The sequence below is a fragment of the Triticum dicoccoides genome, chromosome 6B (assembly GCF_002162155.2).
Source record: "Triticum dicoccoides isolate Atlit2015 ecotype Zavitan chromosome 6B, WEW_v2.0, whole genome shotgun sequence".
Classification (NCBI taxonomy): Eukaryota; Viridiplantae; Streptophyta; class Magnoliopsida; order Poales; family Poaceae; genus Triticum; species Triticum dicoccoides.
Window position 1 is genome coordinate 459,022,720 of NC_041391.1, and position 26,654 is coordinate 459,049,373.

General features: G+C 46.5%; 2 protein-coding genes across 2 annotated transcripts; one reads left to right on the plus strand and one right to left on the minus strand.

Annotated features, from left to right (window-relative positions):
• Nucleotides 1–8,489: 8,489 nt before the first annotated feature.
• Nucleotides 8,490–9,917, plus strand: LOC119323505 (phosphoenolpyruvate carboxylase kinase 1-like). Its single transcript, XM_037597180.1, has 2 exons — nucleotides 8,490–9,354; nucleotides 9,473–9,917. Exons 1-2 carry the CDS (start codon nucleotides 8,538–8,540, stop codon nucleotides 9,526–9,528), a joined length of 873 nt encoding a protein of 290 aa, XP_037453077.1. The 5' UTR covers nucleotides 8,490–8,537; the 3' UTR covers nucleotides 9,529–9,917.
• Nucleotides 9,918–17,258: 7,341 nt separating this feature from the next.
• On the minus strand, nucleotides 17,259–22,843 carry LOC119324822 (adenosine kinase 2). The gene is made up of 13 exons (XM_037598589.1): nucleotides 22,632–22,843; nucleotides 22,027–22,080; nucleotides 21,884–21,930; nucleotides 21,628–21,659; nucleotides 21,442–21,543; nucleotides 21,268–21,335; nucleotides 20,574–20,650; nucleotides 19,408–19,505; nucleotides 19,262–19,332; nucleotides 18,990–19,056; nucleotides 18,791–18,913; nucleotides 18,330–18,390; nucleotides 17,259–17,603 (listed from the first exon to the last, which is right to left on the minus strand). Exons 1-13 carry the CDS (start codon nucleotides 22,724–22,726, stop codon nucleotides 17,461–17,463), a joined length of 1,038 nt encoding a protein of 345 aa, XP_037454486.1. The 5' UTR covers nucleotides 22,727–22,843; the 3' UTR covers nucleotides 17,259–17,460.
• Nucleotides 22,844–26,654: the final 3,811 nt, after the last annotated feature.

A 26,654-nucleotide genomic window follows, 5' to 3' on the forward strand; every position in this document is an offset into this window, starting at 1 on the left:
AATGGATCGTTTGGACTCACTTGATTTTGAATCACTTGAGATATGCAAATCATACCACATAGGCAAGATGACTGAAAAGCCTCGGTTTCAGTAAGATGGAACAAGATAGCAAATTGTTGGAAGTAACACATTTTGATGTGTGCAGTCCAATAAGTGCTGAGGCATGCAGTGAATATCGTTATGTTCTTACTTCACAGATGATTCGAGTAGATGTTGAGAATATTTACTTGATGAAACACAAGTCTGAATTATTGAATGGTTCAAGTAATTTCAGAGTGAAGTAGAAGATCATTGTGACAAGAGGATAAAATGTCTATGATACGATCATAGAGATGAATATCTGAGTTACGAGTTTTGGCACACAATTAAGACATTGTGGAAATTGTTTCGCAATTAATACCGCCTGGAACACCATAGTGTGATGGTGTGTCCGAACATCATAGTTGCACCCTATTGGATATGATGCGTACCATGATGTCTCTTATCGAATTACCACTATCGTTCATGGGTTAGGCATTTGAGACAACCACATTCACTTTAAATAGGGCACCACGTAACTCCGATGAGATGACACCGTATGAATTATGGTTTAGAGAAACCTAAGTTGTCGTTTCTTAAAGGTTTGGGGCTGCGACGCTTATGTGAAAAAGTTTCAAGATTAAGCTCGAACCCAAAGCGGATAAAATACATCTTCATAGGACACCCAAAACAGTTGGGTATACCTCCTAATTCAGATCCGAAGGCAATATGAATTGTTTCTAGAATCGGGTCCTTTCTCGAGGAAAGGTTTCTCTCGAAAGAGTTGAGTGGGAGGATGGTGGAGACTTGATGAGGTTATTGAACCGTCTCTTCAACTAGTGTGTGACAGGGCACAGGGAGTTGTTCCTGTGGCACCTACACCAATTGAAGTGGAAGCTTATGATAGTGATCATGAAGTTTCGGATCAAGTCAGTGCCGTACCTCGTAGGGTGACAAGGATGCGTACTACTTCAGAGTGGTACGGTGATCCTGTCTTAAAAGTCATGTTGCTAGACAACAATGAACCTACGAGCTATGGAGAAGCGATGGTGGGCCCAAATTCCGACAAATGGTTAGAAGCCATGAAATCCGAGATAGTATCCATATATCAGAACAAAGCATGGACTTTGATGGACTTGCCCGATGATTGGCAATCCATTGAGATAAATGGATCTTTAAGAAGAAGACGGACGTGGATGGTAATGTCACCATCCATGAAGCTCGACTTGTGGCGAAAAGTTTTTCACAAGTTCAAGGAGTTGACTACGATGAGATTTTCTCATCCGTAGCGATGCTTAAAGTCCGTCGGATTCATGTTAGCATTAGCTGTATTTATGAAATCTGGCAGATGGATATCAAAACGAGTTTCCTTACCAGTTTTCATGAGGAAAGGTTGTATATAATACAATCAAAAAGTTTTTGTCAATCCTAAGGATGCTAAAAGGTATGCTAGCTCCAGCGATCCTTCTAAGGACTGGAGTGAGCATCTCGGAGTTAGAATGTATGCTTTGATGATGATCAAAGATTTTGGGTCTATACAAAGTTTATGAGAAACTTGTATTTCCAAAGAAGTGAGTGGGAGCACTATAGAATTTCTGATGAGTATATGTTGTTGACATATCGTTGATCAGAAATGACATAGAATTTCTGGAAAGCATATAGGGTTATTTTGAAAGTGTTTTTCAATGGAAAGCCTGGATTAAGCTACTTGAGCATTGAGCATCAAGATCTATAAGGATAGATCAAAACGCTTAATGGTACTTTCAAATGAGCACATACCTTGACATGATCTTGAAGGTGTTCAAGATGGACCAGTCAAAGAAGGAGTTCTTGCCTGAGTTGTAAGGTACGAAGTTAAGACTTAAAGCTTGACCACGGCAGAATAGAGAGAAAGGACGAAGGTCGTCCCCTATGCTTAAGACGTAGGCTCTTCAGTATGCTATGCTGTGTACCGCACCTGAAGTGTGCCTTGCCATGAGTCAGTCAAGGGGTACAAGAGTGATCCAAGAATGGCTCACAGGACAGCGGTCAAAGTTATCCTTAGTAACTAGTGGACTAAGGAATTTTCTCGATTATGGAGGTGGTAAAAGAGTTCGTCGTAAAGGTTACGACGATGCAAGCTTGACACCTATCCGGATAGCTCTGAGTAGAGAGACCGGATACATATAATGGAGCAACAATTTAGAATAGCTCCAAGTAGAACAGTTATTTGGAACAGCTCCAAATAGAGCGTGGTAGCTGCATCTAGGAGATGACATAGAGATTTGTAAAGCACAGACGGATCTGAAAGGTTCAGGCCCGTTGACTAAAACCTCTCTCACAAGAAACATGATCAAATATAAAACTCATTGAGTGTTAATCACATAGTGATGTGAACTAGACTACTGACTCTAGTAAACTCTTGGGTATTAGTCACATGGCGATGTGACCTGTGAGTGTTAATCACATGGCGATGTGAACTAGATTATTGACTCTAGTGCAAGTGGGAGACTGTTGGAAATATGCCCTAGAGGCAATAATAAAAGTATTATTATTATATTTCCTTGTTCATGATAATTGTCTTTTATTCATGCTATAACTGTATTATCCGGAAATCGTAATACACGTGTGAATACATAGACCACAATATGTCCCTAGTGAGCCTCTAGTTGACTAGCTCGTTGTGATCAACAGATAGTCATGGTTTCCTGGCTATGGACATTGGATGTCGTTGATAACGGGATCACATCATTAGGAGAATGATGTGATGGACAAGACCCAATCCTAAGACTAGCACAAAAGATCGTGTAGTTCATTTGCTAGAGCTTTGCCAATGTCAAGTATCTCTTCCTTCGACCATGAGAGCGTGCAACTCCTGGATACCGTAGGAGTGCTTTGGGTGTATCAAACGTCACAACGTAACTGGGTGACTATAAAGGTGCACTACAGGTATCTCCGAAAGTATCTATTGTTTTATGCGGATCGAGACTGGGATTTGTCACTCCGTGTAAACGGAGAGGTATCTCTGGGCCCACTCGGTAGGACATCATCATATGCGCAATGTGACCAAGGAGTTGATCACGGGATGATGTGTTACGGAACGAGTAAAGTGACTTGCCGATAACGAGATTGAACAAGGTATTGGATACCGACGATCGAATCTCGGGCAAGTAAAATACCGCTAGACAAAGGGAATTGTATACGGGATTGATTAAGTCCTTGACATCGTGGTTCATCCGATGAGATCATCGTGGAACATGTGGGAGCCAACATGGGTATCCAGATCCCGCTGTTGGTTATTGACTGGAGAACGTCTCGGTCATGTCTGCATGTCTCCCGAACCCGTAGGGTCTACACACTTAAGGTTCGATGACGCTAGGGTTATAAAGGAAGCTTGTATGTGGTTACTGAATGTTGTTCGGAGTCCCGGATGAGATCCCGGACATCACGAGGAGTTCCGGAATGGTCCGGAGGTAAAGATTTATATATAGGAAGTCCTGTTTCGGCAATCGGGACAAGTTTCGGGGTCATCGGTATTGTACCGGGACCACCGGAAGGGTCCCGGGGGCCCACCGGGTGGGGCCACCTGCCCCGGGGGGCCACATGGGCTGTAGGGGGTGCGCCTTGGCCTACATGGGCCAAGGGCACCAGCCCCAAGAGGCCCATGCGCAAGGAAACTTGGAGAGGGAAGAGTCCTAAAGGGGGAAGGCACCTCCGAGGTGCCTTGGGGAGGATGGACTCCTCCCCATCCTTAGCCGCACCCCTTCCTTGGAGGAGGGGGCAAGGCTGCGCCCTTCCCCTCTCCCTTGGCCCTATATATAGTGGGGAAAAGGAGGAGCAATCATACCTAAGGCCTTTGGTTGCCTCCCTCTCCCTCCCGTGACACATCTCCTCTCCCGTAGGTGCTCGGCGAAGCCCTGCAGGATTGCCACGCTCCTCCACCACCACCACGCCGTTGTGCTGCTGTTGGATGGAGTCTTTCTCAACCTCTTCCTCTCTCCTTGCTGGATCAAGGCGTGGGAGACATCGTCGAGCTGTACGTGTGTTGAACGCGGAGGTGCCGTCCGTTCGGCACTTGATCATCGGTGATATGAATCACGACGAGTACGACTCCATCAACCCCGTTCACTTGAACGCTTCCGCTTAGCGATCTACAAGGGTATGTAGATGCACTCTCCTCCCCTTCCTACTCGTTGCTGGTCTCTCCATAGATAGATCTTGGTGTTGCGTAGGAAAATTTTTGAATTTCTGCTACGTTCCCCAACAAATAAACCAATTGAAAATAAACCGGTTGAAAGTGGGGGGGACTATTCAACCAATTCGTCCATTAAAAGTAGAGATTAATCAAGCGTTGAGTACAGAAGAAGGGAGAACATAGCATGAAAACGAACATTCAAAGAAAACTTTGTGAAAAGAATCATGTTTGAAAGTTGTGCATGTGTATGTGTTCTTATTTCTTGATGCACGCTTCGATGAGCCGAACTCGTGACTCTTTTGTCAATCCGTGCAGACTGGGTTGGGCTGGATTGTACCTACCCTTGGATGGCGCAAAAAATCTTATGTAATATAACCTACAGCAAAGTCATCACATAGTGTGCTTCATAATAATTTGAAGGCTGCTGAGATGATCCACAAAGTTGTAATCGACATATTGGTAGCATTTTTTTTTTTGCATCAAATCAATGGTCACACACTCAAGTTGAAAATTATATTACAAAGTTTTCACTTAGGGGGCAAAAGACAATTACCGACATAGCGTCTGATAAGACAAAATTTATTTTTCAAAATTATACTCGGCATTAGGTGAGCACTCTTTTCTCGGAAAAAGATGAGATGCCAACTGATTTCAATGGGTCTCTCAATATGGACAATGTCAATCCCACCCCTCCTCCTTGGCGATGAGTGTGGCTGCCTCATGTGTTTACTCCCCGTCCATGATCCGCTTCTTTTCCTTGGAGAGTGGCACTCAATCTGGCCACGGAGGAAACAACATGACGAAATTTGTGGCTGTGGGCGGCAGGGATATGAGCTAGGTCAAACATGGTGACGACCTTTATATAACCGTCGGCGACGGGAAAACATGGCGATCAACGGGAAAAAGTGGGGGGAAACGTGGCACCAGTTGCCTCTGGTTACTGGCACGCAGCAACCATCATTAACTCGTCCCCTTCCCATCAAGATGAGCGTCTGTCGTTTGCGCCATTGGCAGAGAAGGAACATGGGGCGTATGGGGAGGATGAGGATGAGATGAAACCTCCCTCTTGTGAGAGTAGTTCCCGATGCAGCACACTCGAATGCAACACCCCCATAGCCTTCAAACACGAAGGCTCGCGGGCTCGATTTGAAATGGTCTCCATAAATTCGAACGCGGATGGCTTCCTCCTCTGCAACAGTGCGCGCCGTCGCATTAGCCGCCTCCGTCACCGCCATCTGCAGCGATTAAAGCCTCGGCGGCCCTCATCCTCTCCTTCCCACGACGGGCACACCGGTCCCAGTAGGACCGGTGCATAGACGCAATGGACTCACGCCGGATAGATCCTACCGTCTGCCGGGCGATGTCCTCTCGGGAGCAGCGGAGTGCAATGCAGACAGCCATTGTCTCCTCCAAACCGCATCGGATGACACACTAGTCGACGGATTTGTACTTGTCGTTGTTGGATCGCTGCCCGCCATGCCGGAGAAAGCCAGAGATTGCCGGAGGGGGGTGAACTGAAGTGGCTAGAGTCTGGTCCGGCAAGCGGATGAGGGGAAGGGGGGAATATATGTGGTATGGTGTGCCAGCATGGGCCGGGAACGACAAGGCGGATGAGCCCGGGCGCGCCTGGGTGCCCCATATTCACCATATATTTGGGCTAATATGAGGGGTGCGGGTCAGCCGAGATGTTTATGGCCTGTATGAGGCGTTCTGTGAGTCCTTTTTTTGTGATCGGTCACTAACTGAACCGTCCGCCTGAGCGTTTAAGGCGGCTCTAGGATGTCAGACTGTAGATGCTCTTAACGATCACTAGGTGGCTGAGCCTTAGAGTGCGTGCGTCATGCCTTACGTCAGTCTAGGCAAATCGATGGTTGTGGTGTGTGGTACTCGATTGCGACCCTTTGTGAGGCACCTAACCTAAGGTGCACTTGGTTGGCGGATAAGCTTGAACCACAGCTTGGAGACATCCATCTGGTTGCTTTGAGGACAGGATACACAGAAGGCACCTATCCACGGACCAAACATTTGTCCTTTGCTTAACAACGACGGCTATGATCCTAATTAATTTTTAATAAGCTGATCATCGATGAATGTTACAACGAGGAGGAAGTTCCCACATCCATCTCCAAGTTAATTCAGATTCTGGTACTGCTCCTCGGCCGAGCATAATAAGCCGCGATCATTAGTCGTCTCAAAGCTACGCGACGGCGTCGGTGGTGTCAAGAACGAACAGCACCCTCACATGTCGAGAAGATCCGTGCACATCCATAAACTTGACGCAAGAATATGCGCTAGCACGTCCATCGCACCGCCTTTTCTGCTACTCCCTCCGTTCCTAAATACTTGTCTTTCTAGGTATTTCAACAAGTGACTACATACGGAGCAAAATGAATGAATCTACACTCTAAAATATGTCTACATACATCCGTATGTAATAGTCATTTGAAATGTCTAGAAAGACAATTATTTAGGAACGGAGGGAGTAGTACTGTACTACGATCCGTCCACCACACTGCTACCTTGCCTAGCGCTCCAGCCACACCACGCTGCCGTACGACTCAGAAAAGCAAAACCGGCCGGGACAGGCGCATCGGCCACGTACGTACGGCACGCCTTATATAATTGCTCGCTCTTATCAAACGCCTCGCCGTCACCGTTAAATCGCCGCGACGGGGACGGCCGGGACGGGCGACAAGGCGGTCCGTCACACGTCGCGGACGCGTGTGCTCGCCTGATTGGCTCGGGCCTGTCACGGACGTCGACGTGCCGGCCCGCGATTGGTGGTGGCGCTCGGCCGTGCTTTGGGCGCCCGGAAAGGGTCTGCGAGGGACGGCCGCAGGCCTCCCCGAAAGGCCGTTACGAATGGGGCCGTTACTGTTGGCCCACTCACTCACATGGCCAGTCGGCCACTAGGGCGGGCATTGGCGCGTCTGCTTATCGCCATTAATCCTCCGCCCGAGGCGGGCCCCGCCGAATTAAAGCCGTCTGTGTCGAGGTGTCTCGCGTCTCCCCGCCAGCCACCAGACGTGGGTGCAGTGCAGATCAACTGATTCAAGTTGCAATAAACAAGGTTTGTTTTTGTTAGCAGACAGACAACAATGTCATTAGCTACCACCCAACCAGATTCCCTCCTATTTTAATCTGGCGGTTGCAGCGCAATCTCCTCTTGTATTGTACTCCTATTGTATACACACAGTAGACGTACCCGTCGACACAGATCTTTTCTAGAACGCCGTCTTACCTGATGAACTGAATGTAAAACGTAAATAGTCCATGCTTACTCCTGCACTCAGAAACTTCAAATGGAGCAACAGAAGTCAGATATCGTGTTGCTGACTGTGAATGCTATTTTGTGTGTATGCCCTACCTAGTGCTCTTTTTCACCCTCAGCCAGATCATATTTTTCCTGGATGATTCTTTGGTTATAACTCTTGGTTGCTTGAATTTTCCAGCTGTATTATTAGGACTGCATCATTGGTTGACGGGCCCCAGTTGCCACTCAAACACGTACGTACACCTGTAGAAGCATCAGCACCAGATAACCTCGCCATTAAGCGAGAGTGGCCCGCAATCAACAGATGTTGTGGGCGATGTTTGACAGTATCCATAATCCATGTCCTCTTTTCCGGGTTTTTTTCTCGAAAGAAAATCCTGCTAAAAGGAATCCTTGCTTCGCCCCAACCAATGTCTATCGCTACCCCTATTGCACGCACCCCAGAGCACACTACGAACTTGATTCCATCCCTGCCCCCAGTTCATGAGGAATATTCGTCCTCTTATTTCCCCAGAGAGCCCCTCGGTAGAAACTGGAAATAAAATGGGTCGCATCTCGGCATCTGTATACTTTTGTCCTTAGCTTACCGGTCAATAACTTTTGGAACATTATACCTTGCTCTGCAAAGGGGGAAGAGACATCCTAGTAACTCAATTTTCTTAACGACTTTCCACTGCATTTTTTAGCTCAGTGCTCTAAACTAATTTTATCGATTTCTTTCTTTCCTAGGTTGATGTTGGTAAAAATTATAGCTTACTTAACTTTACTATAAATATGCTTTCACTGATTCATTGTTGCATATATTCTCCACATCTAATTCTCCTTTTTGGGGAATGTTTGTTTTGAGGAAAAGATTTATTTGCTGCACCCTAAAAGAAACTCCTGTTTTTTTTAGCCCGCACGGCCTGCTGACCTGGTAGAGGGTAAAATGGGAAGAGGAGCAAATGCGGTGTCCCGGACAGGCAGGATCCGAATATTCCGCTCGCCCGTAGGTTGGCCTGTGTCGTTAAATAGGCCACCCCCTCCGTCCAATCGGGGTAACCCGAAAATCGCAGGAAAAATCACTGAACTATGAGTGCAGACCTAAACAGAGACTACGAGATTGGCGAGGAGATCGGCCGCGGGCGGTTCGGCGTCGTCCACCGCTGCACGTCGCGCTCCACCGGAGAGGCCTTCGCCGTCAAGTCCGTCGACCGCTCCAACCTCGCCGACGACCTCGACCGGGAGCTGGCGGAGATCGAGCCCAAGCTGGCCCAGCTCGCCGGCGCGGGGAACCCGGGCGTCGTGCAGGTGCACGCCGTCTACGAGGACGACTCGTGGACCCACATGGTCATGGACCTCTGCTCCGGCCCGGACCTGCTCGACTGGGTCCGCCTACGCCGCGGCGCGCCCGTGCCGGAGCCCGTCGCCGCGGACATCGTCGCGCAGCTCGCCCAGGCGCTCGCGCTCTGCCACCGTCGCGGGGTCGCCCACCGCGACGTCAAGCCTGACAACGTCGTCCTGGACGTCGACGACGACGGTGAAAACAGCTCCCCGCGCGCGCGGCTCGCGGACTTCGGGTCGGCCGCGTGGATCGGCGCCGACGGCGGCCGCGCCGAGGGCCTCGTGGGCACCCCACACTACGTCGCGCCCGAGGTTGTTTCCGGCGGTGACTACGGCGAGAAGGCCGACGTGTGGAGCGCAGGCGTGGTGATGTATGTGCTGCTCTCCGGCGGCGCGCTCCCCTTCGGCGGCGAGACGGCGAAGGACGTGCTCTCGGCCGTGACGCGGGGCAGCGTCAGGTTCCCGCCGAGGCTGTTCTCCGGCGTGTCTCCGGCCGCCAAGGACCTGATGAGGCGGATGATGTGCCGCGACGAGTGGCGACGCTTCTCCGCCGAGCAAGTTCTCCGTAAGCACGCGCTAACCCCCTACATCTTTTGTCCTTGAACCGGAAAAATCATGCCCAACCGCAGTTTTCATCTGAGATTAGATCCAGGAATTAACATCTTGTCATGTTTGTAATGCAGGCCACCCGTGGATCGTGAGCGGCGGAGGAGCCCGGGCGATGGAGCAGCCAACCTGAACGGCCACCGGATCCGAGACTCGCCAGAGCAGATCGAGGCAGATTTAGACCATGCCGTCCGTGGGACCCCGGCTCCGCAGAGAAGTAGAGATAGTCGGCGATCGAGACGCACCGGCCGACGATGTCAATACGGTTTTGTACACAAGGCCGCGCAGATACATACGGTAGTATCGCGCTACGGCAGTAGATCGAGTGAACCTTAGAAGAAGAGCAGTAGCAGCTCCGCTTGGACCTGTGTTTGTCCAGCTTTTATCCTTTGTTGTGTGCGATGCTGCATGTCATGATGGATGATGCAGAAGGAGGTTTTGTACATATTCTAGCGTGCGTACGTCTTGTACAAACTAATGGAGTTGGAATAATAAGATGATCTATAGCCTAGCTTATGTGCCTTTCGGCCGGCCCCCGCCGTATCGAGGATATTCTAACAGCTTTAGGTAAACACTCCACTCGCGAAGTCTCAAGTTGCAACGAAATCTTCAGTCGGCTGTCATGCGAGTTTCTCCTTATACAAATATAAACAAGGAGAAACAATCGAAGAGCTGCTAAGACAGCCTAGTTATGTACTCCCTCCTTTCATAAATATAAGTTTTTCTACAGATTTTAATATGAACTACGTACATGTGACTCTAACCTACGTCTATATACATATGTATGTGCTTATATATTTATATTTAGGAACGAAGGGAGTGCTACGTATGAGTATGACACATGGCTCAGGGAGGACACATTATGTAGGTAGGATCAGAGAATGACCATGGAAATTGTATAATCCGCTCCTCTGCAGCCTCAAACTCTTTGGATCAAGCTCCAGTGTCTATTTTCCAAGGAGCAATCAACTCAAAAGGAGGAGTACAACTGCAACTCTCTCATGTATCAAGACCAGACCTTCGTCGGCTCGACGAAAATGACCTGACATCCAAATGGCGTTTTTCCTCCCCTTTGCACTGTCTTTTCTTCCGTTCCACGACTCCGCCCTTTCTCTGCAAGTACGTACAGTACGAGCGGTACAGCGACCTGTCACGCGTCTGGGAGCCTTGTGGCCTCCGCCGGACGGTGAGCATATTCGCCGGCTTATTCCCACCCCGGCCCTGCCGCGTACTCGGACAGCTGTCGCCGCCCGCGGTTTCTTCGCCGCGATGCTACCTTCGTCCGCAAGCGAGAAGAAGAGACCGGAATCCTGTGGATGTAGAGGTGGAGCCGGCCGGGCGGCAGCGAAGCGCACGCGGTACGGCGAACGTGGCCGGGACGTACGTACGGCGCGGGTCCAACGTGGGCGCCTCCGCCTCGCACGCCTTGACTTTGCTATAAGCGGTTGGGGGGAGTAACGTGATAGGCCCTTCCCCTTATTCGATCTCCCCCCTCCCCTCTCTGTGATTGCCTTGGCGTGTAAGGCGGGGATTCATTCAGCGCTTCCTCTATCAGTTTATGAGCGACCTTCTAGAATGTGCGTCCGATAATTTAGGCCATCAGTGCTCTGCCCACATAGGAACGAAGTGATGACCTGACCAATGGGAGATACCCCCTCCGTCCCATAATTTAAGACTTTTTTGACACTACATTGAAATACGTACTTTCTTTGTGTTTTTTTAAATCTGCATGAAAGATTTAATCAAAATCAAACATTGTAAAGTTTGACCAATTTTATAAAAAAAAAATATCAACTCCTACAATACTAAAGCTATATGATATGAAAAATTAATTTCATGATGCATCTAACAATGTTGATTTCATATTATGAATCTTGATAGTTTTTTTATAAACTTAGTCAAAGTTAATAAAGTTTGACTTTGACCAAATCTTATATACAAACTAAAAAGAAACGGAGGGAGTATGTGCTCGTTGAGCTGACCTGACCTAACCTTCTCGATGGTGATTGCATACTCTCAAATTGAACAGTAATTATATATTATCCTCAAATTCCTTGCAGCTAAATGTAATCAGTTCTGTTCTGGGGCTAGTGGCGTTGCGCCGCTAGTTAGGTCAACATGAGAGCATGCAAAATTGACCATGGCTTCGCTCATCGGTACCACTACTAGTACAAATGACTTAATTTAAGAGCTAAGAGTGATTGTTTTCTACTTGTAAGTAAAGAAATGTTGAATTCATGTGCTTAGAACTAGTACTACGGCAGATTGCATGTTACCATGGTCGCCTTGGAATACGGGATTCTCTGGACGGCTGGTTTTTCTATTCTTAGGCTGGTCATAGTGGGAGTAACATAGGTAGTAACATAGATGCCACATAAGCAAAAATGGTGATGTGGCAAGTAGTTAATGAGGAAAGAGGCAAATAGAGTAACATAATATGTTACCATCACATAGCGGTTTCCAATGCATAATGAGTCTACAAAGTAATAAATGAAGGCAACTATGTTACCACACCTATGACACTACCCACTATGAAGGTAGTAACATAGACTAGTAACATATGTATGTTACTAGTCTAAATTACTCCTCATTATGACCAGCCTTAGAACTCACTTTGTACTAGTATAAATTAGTGTACGCATCTCTTTCAGAAAACAGGCAGCTTTCAACGGAAGTATTCGCTGTACCAATTGAGGCCTGATATGTCCAAATAAATGCTGGCTTGACGTATCAATTCGATATGTTGTTTTTTCAAATGATGTGTGATCATACATCTACGCAGGCACATCAATTATATACGTGGGGGACATGATTGAAGAACAATGCAGCTAGTGGACTAGTCAGTGATCAACTTCATTTCTTCAAGGAGAAGCCATGAAAAAGAGTATTATGATTGATTTGATTGAGCAACTTCTCATTAGAAAACAATGGCAATTTTATCCGGTATTTCACTTAGCCAGAATGCTAGATGACCACAAACGACATACATATTACGTCGTGTGAACATTGTGTGGACACAATATAGACGAAGCCGAACATAATAATTTGCCAGAAATAATTTGGACTAGATATATGTGCAGTGCATTAAACACGTCATCTACTTTAAACTATCAAGTGAGTCAGGTTATATTTCAAGTTGACATCCTTAGCCGTTTGATTGGCATCTTTTCAACTGTTCTTGTCGTGGGAAAATATTTGATCTATTCATCTTCGATCATGGCAATACAACGAACACCAGGAAAAAAATTACATTCATATTCATAGACCACCTATCGTATGAGATGGTTTGGGCATATTTAGCGCAAGCCTCCAGAAACTCCAGTGCATTGCGGACGGCTAAAGCGTGCGGAGAATGTCAAGAGAGGGCAGGATAGACCGAATTTGACTTGGGAGGAGTCCGTTAAGAGAAACCTGAAGCATTGAAGTATCACCAAGGAACTAGTTATGGACAGTGGTGCGTGGAGGCTTGCTATCCATGTGCCAGAGCCATGAGTTGGTCGCGATATTATTATGCATTTTACCTATAGTCTACCCCAACTTGTCTGGGACTAAAGACTTTGTTGTTGTTGTTGTTGTTGTTGTTGTTGTTGTTGTTGCTGTTGTTGCTGTTGTTGTTGTTGTTGTTGTTGTTGTTGTTGTTGTTGCTGTTGCTGTTGTTGTTGTTGTTGTTGTTGTTGTTGTTGTTGTTGTTGTTAAGGAGTATCGTAGATCGAAAAGATTCAACTTGAAGACACACGAACACATACAAACGGCGAACGGATCCAAGCAAACCCACCAAAGACAGATCCGTTAGAGACACACCTCCACACACCCATTGACGATGCTAGATGCACCACTGGAACGGGGCTAGACGGTGAGAACCTTATTCCATCTTCATGGAGACACCGTCATCTGGCCTTCCTGGACAGGACACAAACTCTAACAAAACTCGCAAACACATCTAAAAACGGACCCCTCCCACTGGCAAGGGCCGGGATCCACCGCGGCCCCATGCCCCTAAAGCCACTGGAGAGGAGGCGGACCGGCGATGGTGCCGGCGGGAGGCGGAGAAACCCTACTTTTTTAGGAAAGGAGACGGTTGCATGAGCCACACTGCTTTTGCGCTTTCTTCTTACCATACATTGACATCTTTCCAACCTTTGTGCTTATATAAATCTCACATGAAGTATCAAATATTGTTTCGGAGGGCCGTTTTGGCTCTGGGAGCATATGCTTCATGACGAACATTAAATTAAAAAAAAAGTAGGCACATTTAAAAAATATATTTTTTTATGTGGATGTTCATGTTAGTCTAACAAAGCATGTTGGACAATTTTCATGCGCAACGGCATAGTAATGTTTCGTCGGTCAAAAACAATAAAACTAAGTGCAATATTTGACGTTCGATTTGTTTTTTCACACAGGTCAAAATGTTTAAACTTTTCCTGTAAAAATTTGCAGTAGCATTCGGGTGTGACAATTAACACATCTAATTTTATTAAAGAAATTAACATCTGGAAAAGGTATTTTTGGCGGACCGGAGCATATGCTTCCAAAAAGTCAAATTGAATTTCTGGTATTGTTTATCTTATCTTCTAAATTTGGGGTGACGCCAGTATGCGGATAGATGCAAACTCAGACCTTGCTCTGTACCATCGAATCTGCCCTGTATCGTGGAGTCTCCTCCATGTGATCGATGGGGCAGCAGCGCGGAGGGGGGTGGCATGTCACGTTGAGGGTTGGATGAGGGGTGCTTCTCACGGACCGGCAAGACACGTGGTGGTGGACTGGTGGTGCTGCTACACACCGTGTCGCTGGCGGAGCGGAGGTGTGCACGAACGTAAAGCGCTCGCAGGTGCGGCCAACATGCACGGTCGGTATCCTTCCGTCAGTCAGGAAGGTGATGAGACAGATCCTTATCTCTTCTTCTTCCTTGGGTTGCCCTTATCTTGGACAGCATGATTGCGCTACGATCCATAATATGTGCTCTGAGAGTACTAGCTTAGCTTTTCCGAGAACGAAGGGATTGCCTACATGTTTCTCGCCCTTATCTTAAGCAACATCATTGCGCTACTTGACCTACCTAGCTAGAGTGAAAGTATGAACTTGTCAATAAGTCATGAGTACCTTGCCGGTTATGCCCAGTGACACCGGCACTCCGGCACCTCAGTTGAACAATGCCTAACCTAAAAGCATCTCAAAGCGGATTGGATTAACTTGATCGGATTGAAGATGCTCTAACTATGAGTAGTTTCTGTAAGGGATAGGGAGTGAGCAGTCTATTGCTCAACTTTCAACTTTTCTATAGGGAAACATGCATGTGCCGTGTGCTCGTCAGTGCGCTCCGGTGTCTCCTCAAGATAAGCCTTGGACAGACACATGGCCAGCAACAACGAACAGGTGTGTCGCGCGCCCATTGGGACCTCGCACGCTCGTACTAGCTCCGACGTCCCTGTCATTTGTTGCGTCGCGCTATAAAGGCGCTCGTTATTAAGAGGTGGGTATTGCGTGTATCGCCACTCACTCGCGCGCCTGGCAACACTGTCCCTACCTTATCTTCTGGAGATGAAGAAGGCAAACGGGTAACAAGTCATGATGAGCCTCCGGAATGTGGCTCCGAAGACTGCCCCCCACCGGCCACGAGCACACCCGCACGGCAACGGACAGTACCGTACCAGTTGTTGGAAGTTGGAACTGACGTACTAGGTCGACAACAGGATATGGTAGGTAGGTAGTACTTACTGTACGGTTTTGCTCGTCGACAACAGGATATGCATCATGCATACATCCAGGGGCTTCTTTTGCAACAAGCGAACAAAAATGAAATTAGGTCTTTGCTGGAGCCTCCCGCGTACGTTCAGGTTCAGGTTCGGCGCGGATGCAGTGCATCTCCGGATGCATTTCTGGTAACCTGACCTCCGTATGCCCCTTTAAACCTAACCCCATGCCTTTTGATGTGTGCCCGATGTGATTGATCCATCATACACGTTCTAAAAAAAAACTCTTCCGGTAACCTTATCCCGTACCTTTGACGTGCAAGTGATGTGATCGATTCATCAACCACATGTGGATAGTTATTACTGCTTAGAGCAAGAAAAGTGGAGTATTTCCAAAGCCAAGTTAGGTAAAAGTGACGTGCTCCATACTGTCAGTTAGTTAGCGTGCTACAGGTTGTCAGTTAAACGTCATCGGTATGGGCATGTACAATGATGGCATATGGATACATATGCCCCGTGACAAAAAGTAATTTGAAGCGTCTATATTAATTTTTCTCTCCAATGCAAGCTATCACTAGTGGGCCTAATTAAGAAATAAAAAATAAAGACTCTAGTACATATGCATCTCTATTTTTCACTCTAACCTTTTCAGCTTTTGTCATTGGACCACACTTTTTCTCTTTAAGCACCCGCCTCCTAGAGAGGATCCCGCTTCCCTATCCGAACCTACTTTACGTCATATCCGGTCCTACATGACATGGGAGGCATCACCTTGAGGCAATGCATTGTACATGCCCTTAGAAGTTTATTGTGGGATACGTGAATTGCCAGGGGGAGGCCAATGAAAAGATAAGTGATAATTGACCTTCTAAATTTCATTTTCCCTTCCCCCTCCTCAACTCTCTTCAAATTTCTATTCCCCATCACTGCCTCCCCACAACCAAAACAAAACATAGTTTATGAAACTAACAACACATTTGATTCTTTTTTTTTTGGGAAATCTTCCGATCAATTCATCTTCAATCATGGCAGTACAACGAATAACAAAAGTAATAAAAATTACATTCAGATCCGTAAACCACTTAGCGACGACTACAAGCACTGAAGCGAGCTGAAGACACGCCACCGTCATCGCTCCTCCATCGCCGAAGTCGGCCACAACTTGTTGTAGTAGACAGTCGGGGAATCGTCGTGCTAAGGTCCCATAGGACCAACGCACCAGCTGCAACCGCCGCAGATGAAAATAACGTAGATCGAAAGGATCCAATCCAAAGACACACGAACAAAGACGAACACCAACGAGTAGATCTGCTGAAGACACACCTCCACATAGTGGCGTAGCCAGGCCCAAGCTACACTGGCCATGGCCTGGGGCGTGGCAGCAAGCTTCTTCGTTAATTCTAGGACTGTAGGGACTATTCACCACGGTTCATTTACTGTAGCATGAGGGTCCGGGTCATCGCTTGATCCTGGCTACGCCGCTGCCTCCACACGTCCATCAACGATGCTAAACGCACCGCTGGAACGGGGGCTAGACGGAAAGACCTTTATTCCATCTTCAGGAAGCCATCGTCGTTTTGTCTTCCTGAGCAGAACACAAAGCCTAACAAAACTGAAAGGAACGACTAAAAACGAAGCCCTCCCGCCGGCCCTTGGCAAGATCCACCGCGCCTCTATGGCCCTAGGGCCATCGGAGATGAGGCAGACCTGCGTCGGCGCCGGCAAGAGGCAGAAACCCTAGCTGTTTTTTTTTTTGGAGGAAGAGGCGGCCGCTGTAGGGACAATCAACAGTTATTTAAAACGGAGTCAGCCAAGGTTAAGCACACACGCAGTTTGTCATCATAAGGGAAACAAACCTAGCACAGCGAACTATATATAGTTGGAACAAAGTTGAGTCATCTATTATTTTGGAACGGAGGGAGTAGCAGGCAGCAGGGGCTTCTTGGTCTGAACGCAGTTTCTCACAAGGAGCGACTTGCATTCGCACTGCACTATTTCTAGCCACGACAGGCAAATAATGCCCTTGGTTCACTGACAGACATGCCATTAGCCACATTAGCCTGTAGCCACGCTCTGCCATACTTCTCACAAAACAAACACGTCCATGAGTTACACTGCATTCAAGCACTATCGTCGGTCTGACCACGCTTTGGCATATACTTGGATAAGACGGCGACAAGTAACACCCCATATAATGGCAACCATGCCTTATACCAAAAGATTAAGGTACCAATTATAGCAGTACAACAGACATCCACGGCCTTAAAATATAGGCCGGATCAGATAGAAAGCCTCAAAATAATACAGGGAGAACAAGCCGAACCATTAAGTGGTTAAGTGTTGCTTTCCGTACCATCGCCGAATTTGGTCTAGTTGAAGTCGGGCTTCTCAGGGTAAGTGCAGCCAGACTGCTGGATGATAACGTTTGCTGCGTAGCAACCGGCCTTTACGCAGTCCTCGATGCTCTTCCCTTGAACCAACTGAGAGAGGAAGCCTCCAACAAACGCATCACCTAATAAGAAACGGGGCATAACAAGTCAGGGGCAGCAAGAAAATCCTAACTGAAACCCACTATCCAAATTTCAGATCAGACTGTTGTTTCTGCAGCACTTTTAATGAATATATTCATCAAGCATGCACCTGTCTCAGGTTGTCATGAATGCTGAATTCTCAATATTAACAATCTCAGTTTCAGGTATTTGTGCAGCTAGTGAATGCTAGAGATGAATATCAGGAAGGATAGTTGTATATGTTATGCAACTCTACATCTTAGAATTGTGACTCAAAATCCCCTAAAAAAAAAAGAATTGTGACTCAAAATAGTGGCATTTCTTGCAGAACTGAAATAGCTCCATTATACATTTGACCAATCAGTGCCATTAACAGCTGGTGCAGATGTCCCTTTTTAATATTATTATCATGAGAATTTATTTATTAGCTTACGTCAACATTGTTTTGATATATACTCCCTCTGTAAAGAAATCTAAGAGCGTCTAGATCGCTACCTTAGTCTTATATTTCTTTACGGAGGAGTACATAGCATCATTTTAGTAAGAAGATAAGTATTAGATTTACATGGGCTTTTCATCATGTCTGGTCGTATATTATATATGAAAACTAGAACCCATCAATACTATTTAATGACAGCAACTTTTAAAGCAGTGTCCTTATAACAGTGGCTAGTTCCGAAGCAACAGAAAAATTAAATCAACTCATTATACAAAAGAAAAAAGCATACCAGCGCCATTGGTGTCAACAAGCTTCTCCTTGGGCAATAGGATCACAGGGAATGTTTTCACCTATTCAAAACATAATAATATTTAGGTTTAGCATATTATCTTCACATAAATTGACTTAACAAAATTCTCCATGAAGTTTTAAGTGCCCATTCTTTGATGAATCAAAATTTTGATGTGACATTTGAATAGGCAAACAATTGTGACGAAAACAGATTGCTTTATAAATCTGCCCACAACAGCAGATTTACTGTCAAAGGAAAGAATTTGCTATCTTAAAATACACAATTTTCCTATTTTGTCCTACAGCCAATAATTGGACAAAATCAAACAGAAATATATAGGTTATTTACTTTCAAACAAGCAGTTGCAAACCGGCAGGTTGCTATAACTAAGTATGTATGAATGAAGGATAAGCCTGTGATGCAACTGTCATGCATCCAACTGAGAAAGAAAAAAATACCTTCCCATCCTCAGCCACAACTACTGGATCAGCACCCTGAGTAATCACAGCAATCCTCTTTTGTTTCCCAGAAGCCAGAGGCAGTTGTGAGATCTTCAAAGCGATCTCCTCGACATTCTCAGTCTACAAAATCACACATGTAATTTTTCAGCACTGCAATAAGAAAAGAAAATTATTTTTACGAGGATTGAGTAATTACCTCCCACCCACGGACTTTAGAGAAGATCCTTGCCTCAGTTTCATTTCCAAAGATGTAGTCCGCATACCTAAAGTGGTAATACACACAAAACATGTCTTAAACAAATGACCCAAAATCTCCATCAACTACCAAAGTTTAACAGGCTGAAAGATTAGCGCGTGGCAAACATGGGACATCTTTTGACATTGCTTATGCATTTTGAGTTAAGCTCATGTACTATCTCAAATAATGTCCAAAACATTTAGCATCACAGAAGAGCAGGTAAAACTTACGGAAGAACCTTCTCTTGGGCATCACGGAAAAACTCACAGATAAAGGGAGCGGAGAGGTTCATCAAGAAAACCTGGAAACAACATGGTCAATTAAAAACACTGGCGACCACAACTTCACAAGGAACTATTCTGTTCTGAATCTTTACCTTGTTACTTGCAGCAGCATGCTCAGCAACAAGCTGAATAGATTCAGGGGACACCGTAAGGAAAAAGCCAGCAATGTAGATGTATTTTGCTTTCTCAACTGTCAGCAACAAATGTCACGGTTGTCAGGAATTAAGTCATCCACCAAATTACAACAATATAGCGCAGTAGAAGATGATGTACTCCCTCCGTCCTTCAAAGAGTGTACTTCCAACAAAAGTTGGAGGATCAAACTATTTTAAAGTTTGACCGAGTTTGTGCAAAAATATATCAATGTTTGCGAAACCAAATAGGTATATGATGAAAATATATTTTATAATGAATCTAATGCTACTAATTTGATGACATAAATGTTGATGTATTATTATAGAAATACGGTCAAACATAAAAAAGTTTGATTTTCCAACAAAGTTCGAAGCATGCACTCTTTAAAGGACGGAGGGAGTACAGCTCAACTACAGTTTCACACAAAAAAAAGAAACCTCAATTAGTCATTCAGGAAACAAAATATTAATGCTGTGTTTGGATGTATGTATATTCGGCCCCCGAATCATGAATTGGTATTCGCAAGCCTCTAATACAGCTGTTTAGATGGTCACGGTATTGAGTGATGGAAACTTGGCTCAATTTCAAGCGGCACTCCTGCACAGTTGCATGCTCTTTCCCTCGGACAGAGATGCCGACCTCCGTATTGCACTGAAATTGCAAGTCCTGTAAAATTTACCGTTCCGCTCGCCCTCCATAAGAAACAGTAAGGGGCTCGACCACGGCGGCCAGGAGCTCGACCATGGACGGCACTCCCGCATCGAGAGGAGAAGAGAGGTGGAGGCCAGGAGCTCGACCACGCCGGTCAGACAGACACAGAGATGAGGCCCAGGGGACAGAGGCCAGGTTGTGTACGCAAGAATGAGGGGTATGGAGATGACTTAGTCAGAAATTTGCAGTTGAATACTCTAGGCATCCAAACAGAAATTAGAACGGGTTGCACTCTTTAGATTTCAGCTATCCAATATATGTACATCCAAACAGAAAATCTTGAATCACAATCCATTTCTTTAGAACGTTGCACTGTGATTACAAGCTATCCAAGCTGATGTCAGCGTCAATTCAGCAATGAGGAACATGATCCAAGCTAAGAGTTCACAAGAGCTCAAAACAAATACTATACCTAGTGCCCAGTTCTCTGGCTTCTTTAGATGCTCAGATTTGTAGCAGTTCGCTGCAGATAAGTTTGCAATCAATGACCTGACCAGATAGAAAGAATATATATTTCAGATATTGTTAGAGAAGATGCTCAGGATCTAAATGCTGTAAAAGTATGGGATAGAATAATCGCATTGAAGTAATTAAGAAATAAACAATGTGAAGGCTTGTGTGTTTATACCTTGCAAAAGTTATATGGCATTTCGTTTTAAAACTTAGTGCTTCGCTGAAATCAAATAACTTTGTCCACTGTTCTCATCATATACACGTCCCTCCCAAGTCCCGACAAGATTAAAACTTAACTTCATTGAATTACAAAATGACATGCACCACAGGATAGTTCAATAGATGGCATACATGTTTGACAGTGTTTAAAATTTTCCCTAATTAAAGCGAGATGCACACACAACTATTACAATTTATGGAGAACCTGGATGTATTACACCATCATTCAGAATAGCAGCATACTATCATAGAGCATATACTAAGTTTTCTGGTAATGTTGTGGTCTTAATTAAGCAAGTTAGTAAAACAACTAGACGTTACAAATATGAATAATGAATCATCAAACAAAAATGATTTCAAATATAACAGTGTAAAGCCACAAAATAGAAGGAAACGCAATAGTGGTAAGAGAGGTATTATCATAGGTGGCATACCTTTCACCACCAACAACACAGACAGCACATGTGCCTGTAGGAGCAGCCTCATCCTCATAGTAGTGAGCCTAGATGAATACGTTACAAGACCAAGTCAACATTAGTCTGTTAACCAATAGAACAGAAACATTTACATGATAAAATGGCAAGGCGAAAAAAAGCTCAAGAACTAACAGTGACTCCTGCAGCTTTAGCGGCACTCTTCATCTCCTCACCATACTTGTCCTTTCCAATGCAACCCATGTAACTTGTTGCACCAGGAGTTTGAAGCATCCACTGCAGAATATATGATATAAAGTAAACAAACAGATCTAGCAAAATCTTTTGGCTGGTCATGGTTTACTTGTCTTTCGAGCTTACTTGGGCAACCCTGATAGAGTTCTGCGTGGCTCCTGGAACATCATGGAACATCAAAAAGAAGATATAATCAATGAGAAAAATCAACAAGATGAAAAGAAATACTCCCTCTGTCCCAAAATTCTTGTCTTAGATTTGTCTAGATACGAATCTATCAAGTCACGTTTTAGTATTAGATACATCCGTATCTAGTCAAATCTAAGACAAGAATTTTGGACGGAGGGAGTAGCACACTATACATGTTAAAAAAAAACATTACCTCCAGCAATATATTCAACATTGCCCTTGCTGGACAACTCATCATACCTGCCAAAAATCACAGTATTGAGGTAAGAAATTATGCCATTGTACAAAAATAACGGCACTGGGATACCTATGGGTGGTGACGACATAGATGCTTACATGGGCAAGTGCTTGTCCTCGGCGAGAATGGCATTGTTCAGCTTGACATCATACCTAAAACAGAGGATGGCATGTCAGCACAGACATGATTACAACACAAGTTACATAATCTCAAGCAGCAGTATAGCATCAAAGCCAAGCACTACGTCCAACCCCTGATCCAGCATTCCAGCGTCAACTGCACCAGCTTACACAGCGCATATCAGGCGACTAGAATTTGGAGATCTATGCCAACAAATTCGGCAAAGAACAGGAACACTAGCCAAATCTGTCGCGCATGGAATTGGCGAACAGAGAAACAGCCGGTGATTGGCGAGATAACTAATTAATCCATTGCATAATTTTGCATAAGTGACATGATGCGCATATATTTCGACTGTCATCAAAAATAAAATTATTGTTCGACTCTTGGTGCCGTGCTGCGCCCGTACGAACTCGCGAAGCACCTTTTGTCGCCTCGGATCTGGTGAGCAGAGGCAACGAGTCCATCGAAGCTAACAAAACTAGACCGTACAGATCCAAAAACTAACGCGAACGGAGACAAAAAAAAAAATCAAAACAACAGATCGGAACGCAGAAACCGGGCGGGAGAGATCGGCGCGTACTTAGCGAGGAAGGCCTCGTCGACGACGGCGGAGATGTCGAGAAGGGGGTTGCCCATCCCCAGGAGCACACCCTCGAGGCCGTTGCTCGCCGCCATTCTCTTGCTCCTCTCGACGATGGCTGCGCAAGGAGGCGAGAGCGAGATCTGAGGTCTGCGTTGGCGACTGGCGAGAGGTTGGTTCCAGTGGTGTGGTGGTGGTGGTGGTGGGATGATGGGTGCGGCGGTGGTTTAGTCGGCCTCGACCAAACCTCGCGGGGCCCACCTGTCACAGTCCGTCGCTCTGCGTGGTTGGTGAGCGTTGCATTTGCAGGTGGCGGGACAGTGGAAGACATATCCCACCCAGGGTAATCATTCAATACGGCCGACCGGCCCAACGCTCCGCCGGTCACACGGTCATAGTGCGATCCAATCTCATGGCGCGTATCACACTACGGTGGCGTTTGGTTGGTAGGCAAGGTCGACTTAGCTGAGGATATCCTTAACCACATGGTTGAGGATAGCCAATTTCAGTCGTTTGGTTGTGAGGGATTGAAGGAGTTGAATAACCGCTTTTGATTGTTTGGTTGGAAGGATGAGAAATGGCTAAGGATAGTTGTTAGGGAGACGTGAACAAATCCCTATAATCTAGCTAACAACGATTGGGATAAGGAATTATTAGGGAGACGTGAAGAAGATCCAACGGAACTAGTGTGCTAGGTTACGTGGAAACAGACTCACTCAATAGAAAGAGATGGACCAAAGTCAAGTTACATACAGAGAGAGAACAGAGAGGCTTGCCAAACCTGTTCCCATCCCCGTCACATGCGATCGCCGGAGATCTTTGTTCCCCGCCGCCGCAGCCCCAATCTAACATATAAAGCCTCCTACGTTACCCGCCGTTCTAGCGCACTTGCATCGCGCGATGGATCCGGTTCACACGATTCACCTCCCTGTCAAAATTTTGCTCCTTTTTACCTCTCTGTCAAAGATCTGGCCGTACGTTTTACTTTACATTGTGGCTTCAAGTTTCAGTGCATGACGACTGGGCCATCGTTGCACACGGGCCCAACATTTCAGTCACGGCGCGCGTGTGTGTGAGTTGTGCCACGACGGTGGGAGAACCCGAGAGCGAGGTGAAAACCTAGCCCCCAATCCCCTTCCTGCCTCGAGCCCCACGCCCCACCCATTCTCCTCTCCCCTCTTCCGCCGCCCCTCCCCTCCCTTCACTTCTCTCCCTGCCTGCTAGCCCGTGGTCGCCGCTGCCTCTCCTCCACCTCGCCTTCCTTCTCTTCCCCGTCCACTCGGCCATCAACGACACCATGGAAGGACAGGGCGGTGGGATCTTCAGAGATGACCAGATGGGGGCAAGGAGAAAAGGATCCCGTCGGTGAAGGGAAGGAGAAAGGGAGCCCGGCAGTGGGGAGGAGCTCGAGCCGAGGAGCGCGGCCTCGATCCAGACTCAGCAGGAGCAGAGGAGCAGCAACCGCGCCAGCCGGCGCGCACCTCGTCGCAAAGCGTGCAGCAAGCTGAAGACGCGGCGAGAGCGGTGGTCTTGACGGCGACGGCGGCCCTGTAGGGGAGATAGAAGATGAGGAAGAGTGAAGGAAGGGGAAGAGGGACAAAGAAAGGACAGAGGAGAGGGAGGTGCAGCGGCGAGAGAAGAATACTGCAGGGAAAGAGGAGGAGGTCAATCGTGTCCCTGGGGTGCCGGTGGAGCTGCTCCTCCATGTACGGCCACGGAGAGAGCCATGGTGGTAGCACACACCCGCCCACTCTGCCACAAGAGATCAACTCACCATTTTCATTGAACGTTTCTTATCTTTTCCTATGCTGTCACGGTTTGCCAAAAGGCTTTGTATAAATTCATATCGGCATAGTGCCTCATGCTGCTTCTAGCCTTCCAGGCCTGAGAACCTGTACCTCTGAATGAAATCTTCACGACGAGCAGATTGTGAGCCTCCAAGACATCTACGTCCATCTGCTGCATCATTAATTGGAGGGTGCCCCAAGTCAATAAGTGTGCTTCTATTTTTGACCTGTGTGCTGCTTGAAAGACGAGTGTGCTAAGTACATCGTGACCAGAGGATTTTGACATCACAAGACTGGAATTTACATCCAGACTGAGCTCCCTAAGAGATTTGTTTACCATATACTCCTATGTTATATTTATGCTGATGTAGTTGATTCTAATGTTGCTTTATTAAAAGCCTAGAACTGATTTCATAGATATGTTATCTTTTTGTTCCAAATCCAATCTCACATGTTTCTTTTTTGCTCCTGACTCAGACCTTATGTATTCTTTATTACGAGCATATACTTGGTGATTCAGAATTATAAACTTAAAGTGGCCGTCGATGATTTTAGTGTTTATCTCGGCTGTTGAATAGTAAATCTTACATTTTCCCCAGGATTTTGAATTATTTCCTTTAATAAGATCTTGGTCTGATGTGTAGTGACCCTTCTCGATACTGACAGTGCTGCTTCCTTCCAATGAAGACGATGTTATTGTTCAAGATATTGTATCTCTCTGCATCGCGCGATGGATCCGGTTCACACGATTCACCTCCCTGTCAAAATTTTGCTCCTTTTTACCTCTCTGTCAAAGATCTGGCCGTATGTTTTACTTTACATTGTGGCTTCAAGTTTCAGTGCATGACGACTGGGCCATCGTTGCACACGGGCCCAACATTTCAGTCACGGCGCGCGTGTGTGTGAGTTGTGCCACGACGGTGGGAGAACCCGAGAGCGAGGTGAAAACCTAGCCCCCAATCCCCTTCCTGCCTCGAGCCCCACGCCCCACCCATTCTCCTCTCCCCTCTTCCGCCGCCCCTCCCCTCCCTTCGCTTCTCTCCCTGCCTGCTAGCCCGTGGTCGCCGCTGCCTCCCCTCCACCTCGCCTTCCTTCTCTTTCCCGTCCACTCGGCCATCAACGACACCATGGAAGGACAGGGCGGTGGGATCTTCAGAGATGACCAGATGGGGGCAAGGAGAAAGGGATCCCGTCGGTGAAGGGAAGGAGAAAGGGAGCCCGGTAGTGGGGAGGAGCTCGAGCCGAGGAGCGCAGCCTCGATCCAGACTCAGCAGGAGCAGAGGAGCAGCAACCGCGCCAGCCGGCGCGCACCTCGTCGCAAAGCGTGCAGCAAGCTAAAGACGCGGCGAGAGCGGTGGTCTTGACGGCGACGGCGGCCCTGTAGGGGAGATAGAAGATGAGGAAGAGTGAAGGAAGGGGAGGAGGGACAAAGAGAGGAAAGAGGAGAGGGAGGTGCAGCGGCGAGAGAAGAATACTGCAGGGAAAGAGGAGGAGGTCAATCGTGTCCCTGGGGTGACGGTGGAGCTGTTCCTCCATGTACGGCTACGGAGAGAGCCATGGTGGTAGCACACACCCGCCCACTCTGCCACAAGAGATCAACTCACCATTTTCATTGAACGTTTCTTATCTTTTCCTATGCTGTCACGGTTTGCCAAAAGGCTTTGTATAAATTCATATCGGCATAGTGCCTCATGCTGCTTCTAGCCTTCCAGGCCTGAGAACCTGTACCTCTGAATGAAATCTTCACGACGAGCAGATTGTGAGCCTCCAAGACATCTACGTCCATCTGCTGCATCATTAATTGGAGGGTGCCCCAAGTCAATAAGTGTGCTTCTATTTTTGACCTGTGTGCTGCTTGAAAGACGAGTGTGCTAAGTACATCGTGACCAGAGGCTTTTGACATCACGGCACTGGAATTTACATCCAGACTGACCTCCCTAAGAGATTTGTTTACCATATACTCCTATGTTATATTTATGCTGATGTAGTGGATTCTAATGTTGCTTTATTAAAAGCCTAGAACTGATTTCATAGATATGTTATCTTTTTGTTCCAAATCCAATCTCACATGTTTCTTTTTTGCTCCTGACTCAGACCTTATGTATTCTTTATTACGAGCATATACTTGGTGATTCAGAATTATAAACTTAAAGTGGCCATCGATGATTTTAGTGTTTATCTCGGCTGTTGAATAGTAAATCTTACATTTTCCCCAGGATTTTGAATTATTTCCTTT